The 12,514-nt window shown below is 46.9% G+C and overlaps 1 protein-coding gene across 2 annotated transcripts in view; it reads right to left on the minus strand.

Annotated features, from left to right (window-relative positions):
- Nucleotides 1–1,372: 1,372 nt before the first annotated feature.
- The window catches only part of mapk6 (mitogen-activated protein kinase 6), a 33,615-nt gene continuing 22,473 nt past the window's right edge, over nt 1,373–12,514 (minus strand). For both annotated transcript variants that reach the window (XM_083652631.1, XM_083652630.1), the window contains exons 4-8: nt 8,226–8,370; nt 7,265–7,429; nt 5,851–6,046; nt 5,427–5,544; nt 1,373–4,061 (exon numbers count right to left, since the gene is read on the minus strand). In XM_083652631.1, coding sequence (XP_083508757.1) covers nt 2,997–4,061; nt 5,427–5,544; nt 5,851–6,046; nt 7,265–7,429; nt 8,226–8,370 — 1,689 coding nt within the window. In that variant the 3' untranslated portion in view covers nt 1,373–2,996. The remainder of the gene's footprint in view (nt 4,062–5,426; nt 5,545–5,850; nt 6,047–7,264; nt 7,430–8,225; nt 8,371–12,514) is intronic.

A 12,514-nucleotide genomic window follows, 5' to 3' on the forward strand; every position in this document is an offset into this window, starting at 1 on the left:
TGTTAAACACTGATCTCCATCCTGTGAGGACGTGTGACGCAGGCCCGGTCTGCTGAAGAAGATACTGGACCCAATAAGAATGAGCAGCTTGCTGTGCATCTCCCACACCACGCAGCAGCAGGATCTTTCAACCTTGTAACTCTTCACTGTGCCCCTCTACAAATCACACGTTGAGACAGACAGCAAAGCAAACCCAGAGGCTGCAAACAAACTTGATTTAGCAAACAAGATATTTATAAACTAGAAACATCCCAGTGTTGAGATGAAAACATCCGACAGGCATATTCTACTCTCTCCAACTGCTGGAATTAAATCCCATAACTGGCTTTTATTTGGACATGAATTCCCTGCGGCCTGGAGAAGTGGATCATTTCCAAACATCTTCTCTTCAGTTTGTTCTCAAGTCACAAACATTGTCTGTAGCTTTGTCTGTCTGTTTGTTTCTCTCTCTGTCCCACTGATGACATCATCAGTGATGTCATAAATCCCAGTGATGTCATAAATTGTGACATTAGTGATGTCAGAGGCATTGTGACATCATCTGTGATGTCAAAACAGGTTGTGATATCATCAGTGATGTCATAAAAGCAGTTGTGACATCATCAGTGTCGCGTAGCGCCCAAGATCCCTAGTAATGCATAACCTACACATCATGGGTGCTAGCGAGATTTTTAATTTTTGTCTAGGTTCTGCGCCGAAGCTTGTTTGCATCCCTCATTTATTGATACTCATATCTCACTCACTGGAAACAAATCTAAAATGTCAATAAATAATATTCATGACATCACAATACTGAGTAGGGTTGCCACCTTCAATGTGGGGAAAAAAATCAGATTTTTTTTATGCACAAAGTTGTGCTTTTTTATGCATCAATTTCAAAGTCCTCTGCTACTCTCAACATGAATGTCAAGTAAATAAAGTCAATGATAATAACAGTAAAGCAGTTGCATCAATTGTTAAAACGGGACTGAAATCAGTCTGTAGACTGAGCTGTGCCACCCAGCCTACACATGTGCATATAACCCTACTGTGGGGGCTGTTGGTACCTCTGCAGTAACCAGGTAGGACATTGGAAATAGGTGTTCCAAGCAGACAGGTGTGATGTATGGTGGGGAGAGGCAGAGCTACATTTAGCTGCTGATTCAAGGCTGGTGTCCCAGTGTTCCTCAGTGCTCGTGGTGTAACCCAGTCTGCCTGCGTGGTCATTAAACCTGGACTCTGGACTCAGCACATCTCATCCATGCAGGAGATCTCATGGCCGTGACGTGGTGCTACAATATGAGGGACACAAACAGCACTTCACTCAGCACAGACCCTGAGAGCCACACTCCCGAGCAGAAAGAAAGGAGAGCAGTCGAGACTCTTTGCCGGTAACTTTATTTTGAGATATTTTGTAGAACAGGGGAACCAGTGATTACAAAAATAAAATAAAATAAAAAAGCCTTTCAAGGCAAAAAAAATAATAAAAAGTCCATAAATGTTCTACATGCTACACCTTAACCTAATTCGTCATGCTTGCTTGGGGGGCAAAAGTATAATATATAAATTTAATAAAAACATACAATTAAAATAAAATGAATGACGTACAATATACTTCACCTTTAACTTTGCTTTTAATGTACCTTCCTTGCTTCCATGCAGGCAATTTTTTTTAACAAGACATTTAGATAAAAAAAAATTAAGACTTTGAGGCGCTTCTTTAAACCATAAAGCAGTTTTTTCCACTAAAGACAAAACCTATAAATTAAAAACAAAAACAAAAAAACAAAACGAATGATATCCACTAGGACAATATTGATGGAATATGGAAAAGCCTCAACTTCTTTTCGAACGTAAAAACAGATGAACTTGCTTCCTACCATAAACAAAAAAGGACCACTTACACGCCCCGTTATAGTGCCGAAAAACAAAATGGAAGTCTGTCCAACCCCTCGATCTCCAAGAATCACATTGAAATAACAACATTTCTGTTAAAATAAATATCGCTCGTCGGCTAGAAATAAATAATGATTACTGAAACACTTGTTGCTATGTTAAACGCTTAACCCATCGATACCCGATGCAGCATTTGTGTGTGTATCCCTTTAAGACCGCGGCGGTCTTAAAGGGATACGCACACAAATGAGGGATACACACGCAAACGCTGCATCAGGTATCAATGGGTTAAGTGAGACAGCTTGAATCTACGTGACCACGTCATCTTTACGGTATGAGGATGGTCATGTGTGTTGTAAAGCACTAGAGCGGCGTCAGAGTGTCTCTCGCGGCTGTTACCTTGAGGTAGATAACACATTTACATCAACGTCTTAATGGTTGCTGCTGCTGGCATCATGTGTCACATACGTTTACAGTATGAAAGGGTCTGGCATCATGTGTCACATACGTTTACAGTATGAAAGGGTCTGGCATCATGTGTCACATACGTTTACAGTATGAAAGGGTCTTAAGGAAGCCTTCTTTGGAAAAGGAACAGAATAATTTACACCACTGGAGGAGAAAAAAACAAAAAAAAATACCCCATCCCCTTTTGCTCGCGTCTCCCATCCAAGGAAAGGTTGTTGGGTTTGAAGAAGCATCTCCGCCGCCTACAGCAATAATATTAGTGACAATGTCTTCCCACCTTCTCAGCCAAACCTCCACTCTCAGATTGATTAGACCCATTCTTTCTCCAGCTCCGCGCCTCCTGCTTTCTCCTCGCTGCTCGTATACAGTACTTGAGTGTGACAGAATGACACGCCAGTTTAGCGATGGGTATGTAGACGACATTCACCCATGAAGGCCAGGGTGATCAGGGCTCAGAGTGATCGTAACCAACACTCTTTTCAAATATATTAAATCACCCCCTTTGAATTCAGAATACGACAGAAACAAAAGTACATAAAAAAGGTATGAAATGATTCAAGTAAAATAATATATATCATTATTATAAAACAAAAACGTAAAAACAGAACTTCCTAGATTTTGCACTGTGAGGGAGGTCGTTTTTTGGGGCTATTTTAATTTAGATGCTTGAAGAGGCTGCTGTAGGTTTTGTGGGCGATCTGCGGCGAGCACTTGACAGCAGAGGGGGCGAGGGACGCCTGGATGGATTTCAGAGGCAAGTCATCGGCGGGCAGCGCCAGAGAGTCCAGCTGCATACTGAACATGAGCTCTCCGTTCCTGCCCAGGAGGTCCTCGTCCAGCTCGCGCTCCAGCCCCTCCGACGGCTCGGGCTGGGCACTGGCCACGCTCTCTCCTCCCCCTCCCCCCTCCTCCCTGCGGCTGAACAGACGGTCCAGGTAGCTGGTGTAGGTGCTCTCCTTCTGGAGGGGGTCCTCCTCCTGAACCTCCCGGCACACCTCGTCATCTATCAGACAGCCGTTCTCCGCCACTCTCTCCCCGCCGCCGAAGCTCCCCCAAGGGTGAGCGGGCCTGACTCCGTCCCCGCCCGCCACTCCCAGCCCGCCTCCGCCTAGCTGGGCCAGGTTCACCAGGCACTTCTCCTCCTTCTCCTGGCTTATGGACTTGGACATGGAGGCGGTGCGAGGAGCCTCCAGCTGGGAGACGGAGGAGTTGAGCTCGTTGAGGAGGCCCACCTCGCTCAGGAGGGCCACCTCGGGGCAGGGCTCCGGCTGCAGGCTCAGTTTGATGGTGCCAGCGATGAAGGAGTCAAAGTCAAAGCCTTGGTGTTTCTCCTGCTCCCTGTCCTTCTCCACCGGACTCTGGGTCTTCTCCGCCTCCTGCAGGGCGATCTGTGCCTTCACCAGGCCGTTCTTCTCACACTTGCTCTTGGCTTTGCGGTCGGCCTTCTCCTTGCTCTGCTGCTCCTTCCAATTGGAGAGGTCAATGATGAGCTTGGGTTCATAGTAGTGGTTGACCTCGCTCTCCCTCCAGATGAGGTTGTCCAGGTAGGAGGGCGACACAGCCTTGTAGTTACAGGTGTGGCTGCACTCCAGGTCACAGTATTTGTTCTCGTGGTGGTCGTCCTCCCAGGAGCGCTCCGGGGGGAACAGGGAGTAGTCGAAGGACGGCTCGTCCAGGAACTTCTCGCGCTCTCCGTCAGCATACTTACGGGGGTCAACCTGGAGGCAGACAAGAGCAAACGACCACTTAGCCTTTGTCACATCATTCAGGCAAATTTCATGTCAGTCAGTCCGGGGAAAGAAAATTAATTTCCGTTCACCTGTGCAGAGTCTCAATATTCAGTGTACATCTTCAAATTATTTCATACAAATGTTTTTGGACTACTTAACACCTTAAGTGCCATAGCCGAAATAATTCGTCTTACATAATCCAACGCTTGAGTGCCAGAGCCGAAATAACTCGTCTTACATGTTTTTTTGACGGTGGGACATCAATCAACCCCTCTTACATCTTCGAGATAACTATTTGGAGCAAGAGCATGTGTGTAATCTATTTTACCGACCACTAAGTGGCGACAGAGACCGAGAGAAGTCACAGCCACGGGACCCAAAAGCAGCCGCCTCCGCGGAAATGGCTTGGATTTTACAGTCAGAAGCCCGAGACACACACACAGAACGGACAGAGATCCCTTCCCCCCAGAGCCGCGGATCAACGCGCGAACACACACACACACACACACACACACACACACACACACACACACACACACACACACACACACACACACACACACACCGCGGGAGCAAGCTTGGCGATTTTACAGTAATCCAATCCATTTCAGGCAAGCAGGCAGGCAGGCACGCAGACAGACAGGCAGGCAGCACAACACGCTTCTGACACGCCCGCTGAAGCCAGGAGGAAGGAGGAGAAGACACACGGAGGGAGGAGTTTGAATGAGAGGGGTGTTTCCTGTTGTTATGGAGGAAATTACTGTTCAAAACTATTGTTTAGAATGTCTGACGGTCTTACTGATGCCAAAAATGAATGGTTAAAGTGACTGTTTCACAAAAAGCCATTTATCTCTGAATAAATTTCCAGACGCTGAAACCATGCTGTACTCAACGGCTAATATCTACATAACTACTAACTCTGCAAACTAACTCTTTTAGACAGAGAAAGCACACATTCTATTAGTTATTTTTAGATGATTGCTGTTCATGAATTCTTAACAGAAAAGAATCCTCGGCTGTTCTAAAATGAGCCAGAATCGTCAAAAACACCCCTGGCACAACTTACCTACAGGAATGAAAACATGGCTGGCACCCAATGTGTTAACAAAGTGTTCTATTACAGTACTATGAGAATCTTATTTAACTATGAATCCTCACACCTTAGCTGCAGATTTTCACACCTCCCACTGTCCATTTCCTATATTGAGATATGACTAACTATGATCACGATGACTGGAGGAGTAAACAAAACCTCTCGCTTGTGTTTTGAAAAGTAGACTCAGGAATATGGAGTGGACCATGTGAAATGCATTAAGGCTTCCATCATAAGTGTGCGTGGAGGTTCAAACACACCTGGACCTCCTCCTCGTCCGTGACGTCGGAGAGGGCCCTCGGGTCGACCTGAACTTCGTCCGGGTCGTGGGTGCTGTGCAGGTGCCAGTCGGCCTCGGAGAGCTGGCTCTCATGATACCTGATACAGAAGCAAAGTTCAGACTCTACCACACGAACACACGAACGGCCTCGAGTAGAGGATCGACCCTACGGGCCATGAACCTCTCCCCAAAACAGAGGAACGTGTTATTTTTCATAGCGTGTGATAGTTATGTAAACTCATATCCATATTCCCACTGTAGTGTTTGAATAACAAAAGAGTAGAGCAAACTGTTTTCTACTGAAATTAAACACCAGAAGAAAAAAAAGTTTGAATAGGGGGGAAAAAATCCTTTCGTCTTGAAGCATATTTACAGCGAGTGGCAGTTTGCGAGCGCGTGCGTACCTGTCCCAGGTAGGACTGTGACTCTGGTCCGTAAGCAGGATGTCGTCCACCTCGTCCTCGATGTGGAAGGGGTGCAGAGCGATCGGCTCGTCCAGGGGGAATGAGTAGTCCGCCATATAGGGGTGGGCCAGGGCCTCCTCCGCAGTCAGGCGGTCCATGGGGTTAAAGGTCAGGATCTTCTCCAGGAAATCCAGGGCTGGAGGAAGGAGGGAGGAAGGAGGGAGGATGATGAGGTTAACAAGTGGGAGAACACTAGGCGTGGCAGGAGGAACTTGGAGTTGATTTATCAGAATTGATATGGGACAGGAGTCTATCTGTGGTCCAACTCTGCTCAATCAACAGCAGACACCAGCTGATCCAATTTAAAGTCACTCACCGTCTTCATTATTCCAAGTCTAAGTTGCACAAGATTTATCTCTCGGTCTCACCACTTTGTGATAGGTGTCAGGTGTTAGAGGGTACATTGTCCCATGCCTTTTGGTCTTGCCCTTTATTATCTACATTTTGGTCCAAAATATTTGATTGGTACTCCAAGGCCTATAAAGTAACCCTTCAGCCGGAGGCGGAGCTTGCCATCTTCAGCTGCTCTGAATCTTCTCTGCTGCTTCCTACTGCTGTGCAGCAATCTCTGACGCAGGGGACGACCGTCACCAAGAGACTCATCCTAAAGGAGTGGAAGTCCCCCTCCCCACCTTCTTTTCAGCTATGGCTGTCAGACATGGTTTCTGTTATACGTATGGAGAGACTCAGGTTCCTGAGGACCAATTCACTTAAAAAGTTTTCTACCATCTGGGACCCATTCATGACCTACTTGGACGAGGTTAGGGGCAACGGGTAACTCACCCAACTGATCTCTCGTTGACTCCTCACACTGGATTCTATATATCGTGGTAGCACCTCACTACGATGTTGTAATGTTGATATGTGTATGCTTTTTCTTTCCTTTCCTTTCCTGTGACTGAGCTTGTGTGTCTTTGTTTTGTTCTTGTGTGTCTTTATTGCATATATAAAAAATGAAAAAAAGAAGAAAAAAAAGTGGGAAAACACTAGACATGAAATATGATATGAAGAGAGAGGAATGACCCTCCTCTTTGGCTAGGTCTTTGTAGAGGACATGGACATGCTTTACAAATAGCAAGTCGCTATTTGTGTATGACAGTGTGTGTGTGTGTGTGCATATGACTTTGTGTGTGTGTGTGTGTGTGTATGACTGTATGTGTGTGTGTATGTGTGTGTGTGTGTGTGTGTGTGTGTGTGTGTGTGTGTGTGTGTGTGTATGACTATGTGTGTGTATGACTGTATGTGTGTGTATGTGTGTGTATGACTGTATGTGTGTGTGTGTGTGTGTGTGTGTGTGTGTGTGTGTGTGTGTATGTGTGTGTGTGTATGACTGTATGTGTATGGGTCTACCTACCCTGGGGACTAAGGTCAGGTAGCAGCGTGGCCAGTGGCGTGTGGGGCTTGGACATGTCGTTGCGGAGGAACACGGGGATGACGCTGTGGAGCTCCTGGCGGTCTTCTTCTCGCAGCACGGGGATGGACTCCAGGATCAGCTGCATCTGCTCCAACTCGTGAGCCCCTGAAAGACACACCAGACACCAGACGTGAGGAGATCTGCTGGGAGTGAAGCGCCTTTGTTTGACTAAAGCACGAGTGCGGCCGATCATGAGAACCGTGAGCCTGATGTTTGGCTTGTGTTCAGCTCGAGGGGGTTTTTACCAAACCAGAACAGTCGCTCTGTTTATAGGAAGAGCGTTCTCTCACAACTTCAGTTGGGTGTGTAAAGGGAAGTGATGAGCCTAGTGCAGGGGTTCCCAAACCTTTCCGTCCGAGTACCACTACATGCCAAACCACATCCCCCCCCCCCCCCCCTAAAATTTAAATTTGCTGATTGAACCATGCAATAGCAGCAGAAAGGCTAAATGACAATATAAGGCTACTAGCTGGTTCAAAACAGACACACACAGCTGTGAAAAAGAGGACCCCTTTGAATCCCCCCCCCCCCCCTTCACAAAATTTAGCCTAAATTTAGAGTGTTATTTAGCTACCTTCCTGACAAGCTAGCATGACAGGGTTGGTTCAAATCGATTCCTTAGGTTTTCTAGTTTCATATGATACCAGAAACTTCACTCTGGCTTTAAAACTGAGCCTGCTGCAGCTTCTGAAAGTAAATGTTCAAAATTGTGGTATTTCCCAAATATCGCGATATTTCCGAAAATCGCCCCAATCCGGCTACTCCTAAGGGTTAATGTGTATATTATGTAAAAACTTTTTTTTTCTCTTTTTTTTGTGTGCAATTCACTGGCGGACCACCAGGCGGACAATAGTTTCAACCAGCGAATAGGAGAGAGAGCACCAAAAAACCACCAACTGACCTGCAAAGAGGGTTTTCCCTGTGAGCATCTCAGCGAAGATGCAGCCAGCGGCCCACATGTCGATGGCTTTGGTGTAGTTGTTTGGAGAGAGCAGCAGGCGAGGAGATCGGTACCACTTGGTGACCAGACCTTCAGACAGGTGGCCCTGAGAGACAGAGAAGGTACACTGTGGTGACCAGACCTTCAGACAGGTGGCCCTGAGAGACAGAGAAGGTACACTGTGGTGACCAGACCTTCAGACAGGTGGCCCTGAGAGACAGAGAAGGTACACTGTGGTGACCAGACCTTCAGACAGGTGGCCCTGAGAGACAGAGAAGGTACACTGTGGTGACCAGACCTTCAGAGAGGTGGCCCTGAGAGACAGAGAAGGTACACTGTGGTGACCAGACCTTCAGACAGGTGGCCCTGAGAGACAGAGAAGGTACACTGTGGTGACCAGACCTTCAGACAGGTGGCCCTGAGAGACAGAGAAGGTACACTGTGGTGACCAGACCTTCAGACAGGTGGCCCTGAGAGACAGAGAAGGTACACTGTGGTGACCAGACCTTCAGACAGGTGGACCTGAGAGACAGAGAAGGTACACTGTGGTGACCAGACTTTCAGACAGGTGGCCCTGAGAGACAGAGAAGGTACACTGTGGTGACCAGACCTTCAGACAGGTGGCCCTGAGAGACAGAGAAGGTACACTGTGGTGACCAGACCTTCAGAGAGGTGGCCCTGAGAGACAGAGAAGGTACACTGTGGTGACCAGACCTTCAGACAGGTGGCCCTGAGAGACAGAGAAGGTACACTGTGGTGACCAGACCTTCAGACAGGTGGCCCTGAGAGACAGAGAAGGTACACTGTGGTGACCAGACCTTCAGACAGGTGGCCCTGAGAGACAGAGAAGGTACACTGTGGTGACCAGACCTTCAGAGAGGTGGCCCTGAGAGACAGAGAAGGTACACTGTGGTGACCAGACCTTCAGACAGGTGGCCCTGAGAGACAGAGAAGGTACACTGTGGTGACCAGACCTTCAGACAGGTGGCCCTGAGAGACAGAGAAGGTACACTGTGGTGACCAGACCTTCAGACAGGTGGCCCTGAGAGACAGAGAAGGTACACTGTGGTGACCAGACCTTCAGACAGGTGGCCCTGAGAGACAGAGAAGGTACACTGTGGTGACCAGACCTTCAGACAGGTGGCCCTGAGAGACAGAGAAGGTACACTGTGGTGACCAGACCTTCAGACAGGTGGCCCTGAAAGACAGAGAAGGTACACTGTGGTGACCAGACCTTCAGACAGGTGGTCCTGAGAGACAGAGAAGGTACACTGTGGTGACCAGACCTTCAGACAGGTGGTCCTGAGAGACAGAGAAGGTACACTGTGGTGACCAGACCTTCAGACAGGTGGCCCTGAGAGACAGAGAAGGTACACTGTGGTGACCAGACCTTCAGACAGGTGGCCCTGAGAGACAGAGAAGGTACACTGTGGTGACCAGACCTTCAGACAGGTGGCCCTGAGAGACGCAGAAGGTACACTGTGGTGACCAGACCTTCAGACAGGTGGCCCTGAGAGACAGAGAAGGTACACTGTGGTGACCAGACCTTCAGACAGGTGGCCCTGAGAGACAGAGAAGGTACACTGTGGTGACCAGACCTTCAGACAGGTGGCCCTGAGAGACAGAGAAGGTACACTGTGGTGACCAGACCTTCAGACAGGTGGCCCTGAGAGACAGAGAAGGTACACTGTGGTGACCAGACCTTCAGACAGGTGGCCCTGAGAGACAGAGAAGGTACACTGTGGTGACCAGACCTTCAGACAGGTGGCCCTGAGAGACAGAGAAGGTACACTGTGGTGACCAGACCTTCAGACAGGTGGCCCTGAGAGACAGAGAAGGTACACTGTGGTGACCAGACCTTCAGACAGGTGGCCCTGAGAGACGCAGAAGGTACACTGTTGGTCACTGGATCCAAGAGACCGATGGAAATATGTCCTGGTACCAGAACGTACAGACGCTTTGTCATAGCATAGAAAACAATGAAGGGCCCCCATATTGACCAAAATACTAAATCAAATATTGGGAGGAGGGAAACTACTTTTAACACATTGAGTGCCAGCCATTTTTTCAATCCTGTAGGTAAGTTGTGCCAGGTTTTTTTTTGAGGATTCTGGCTCATTTTACAACAGCCGAGGATTCTTTTCTGTTAAGACTTCGTGAACACCAATCATCTAAAAATAACTAATAGAATGTGTGCTTTCTCTGTCTAAAAGAGTTAGTTTGCAGAGTTAGTACCGGTAGTTATGTAGATATTAGCCGTTGAGTACAGCATGGTTTTAGCGTATGAGACAGCAAGCTGAGATAATCGCAGTTTTGTGAAATTCAGCAGAACAGTCACCTGCCTGTGATTGTGGGTGCCTTTGGGCGAGTCTGTATACTGTATTGTGTGTGTGTGTGTGTGTGTGTGTGTGTATGTGTGTGTGTGTGTGTGTGTGTGTGTTCGCGCGTTGCTCCGCGGCTCTGGGGGGGGGGATCTCTGTCCGTTCTGTGTGTGTGTCTCCGGGCTCCTCCCTCCGTCTGTGCTGCTGGGAGTTTTCAGCGAGTTGAGCAGCCTCTCTCCCTGGCAGCAAGTGTGGATAGGTCTCACTGTCTCTTGGGTTTGAGAGCCCCGATTAAGCCCCGTGCGACTCTAGGCTTTATGCTGCTCACCCAGTCCATTTCTGGAACCCCCCACCGCAGCAGCGCGAAGCGTCCCCGCCTACAGTATGAGAATGAGGCTCGTTCGTTTCTGACTGTAAAATCGCCAAGCCATTTCCGCGGGAGGCGGCTGCTTTTGGTCCACGGGTCCCGTGGCTGTGGCTTTCTCTCTGTCTCTGTCGCCACTTAGTGGTCGGTAAAATAGATTATACACATTCTCTTGCTCCAATAGTTATCTCGAAGATGTAAAAGGGGTTGATTGATGTCCCACCGTCAAAAAAAAAAAATGTTTATGTAAGACGAGTTAGCTCGTCCTTGGCACTCAAGCGCTGGATTATGTAAGACGAGTTAGGTCGTCTATGGCACTCAATGTGTTAATGCATAAAGTCAAAACATTTGCGTTAATGCAAAAAAAAAGAAGAAAACGAAAGTTAATTAATGCTACATTATATATATATATATATATATCTATATATATATATATATATATATATATATATGCTACATTGAGCGCACAGATGAACAAAAGTGCATACGTGAGCCAGGGGAGAGTAGGGATGCACCAAATGCAGAATTCCGGGCCGATCCCGATGTTTAAAATAACAACTTGGCCGATACAGATATGTTTTTTGAGAGGGAAACAATCTTCATTATGAACAAATAACTGACGTGTTGTAAAGTCTTTTGAGCCCTTCATCACACTATCTTTGAATGAGCACAAATTCAAATCATACTGTCATGTCATTATGAAACAAACAAATCATGTGACCCAACTGATAAGCTAAATATCGACCACTGCAATCTGTGAACAGCACCTTTTTTGCTGATAGATTGCAGCCAATAAGGCTGATATCGGCCGATATACCGATATATCGGTGCATCCATAGGGTGATTACATAGGGCAACACATTACATATTAGGCATACATATTTTATATATAGGCATATTCATATATAGGCATAAATATTAGGCGATTACATAGGGCAACACATTACATATTAGGCATACATATTTTATATATAGGCATACATATTTTATATATAGGCATATTCATATATAGGCATAAATATTAGGCGATTACATAGGGCAACACATTACATATTAGGCATACATATTTTATATATAGGCATACATATTTTATATATAGGCATATTCATATATAGGCATAAATATTAGGCGATTACATAGGGCAACACCTGTTGCAATCATAAAGTGAGTTTTCTGATTGATCTTTGAGCTCCTTTGGAAGACCACGCCCCACTTTTAGTGCAGAAAGTCAGGAAACTTATTCACACAGTATATTATTATTACATATTATTTTATTCAAGCTTACTTTTGCTTGAATAAATGTCCTTACTTTGTGCACTCCTCCCATGATTTTGCATGTCTGCTCTGTACTGGAACATGCACACAGCACTTCTTCCTAACGAGGTTGGTGCAGCTCGTTAGGAGGCTCAGTGCTCTGCTGCACCCAGTAATGGATCAGTGTAATCAGCTCCATCACGTCTCTCTCTCTGGGTCTCCCTGCTTGTCCCGTACCAAGCCAACACACACACACACACACACACACACACACACACACACACACACCATCTCCTTGACGGAGCGAGCGT

This window comes from Poromitra crassiceps (assembly GCF_964638095.1).
Source record: "Poromitra crassiceps genome assembly, chromosome: 16".
NCBI classification, from domain to species: Eukaryota; Metazoa; Chordata; class Actinopteri; order Beryciformes; family Melamphaidae; genus Poromitra; species Poromitra crassiceps.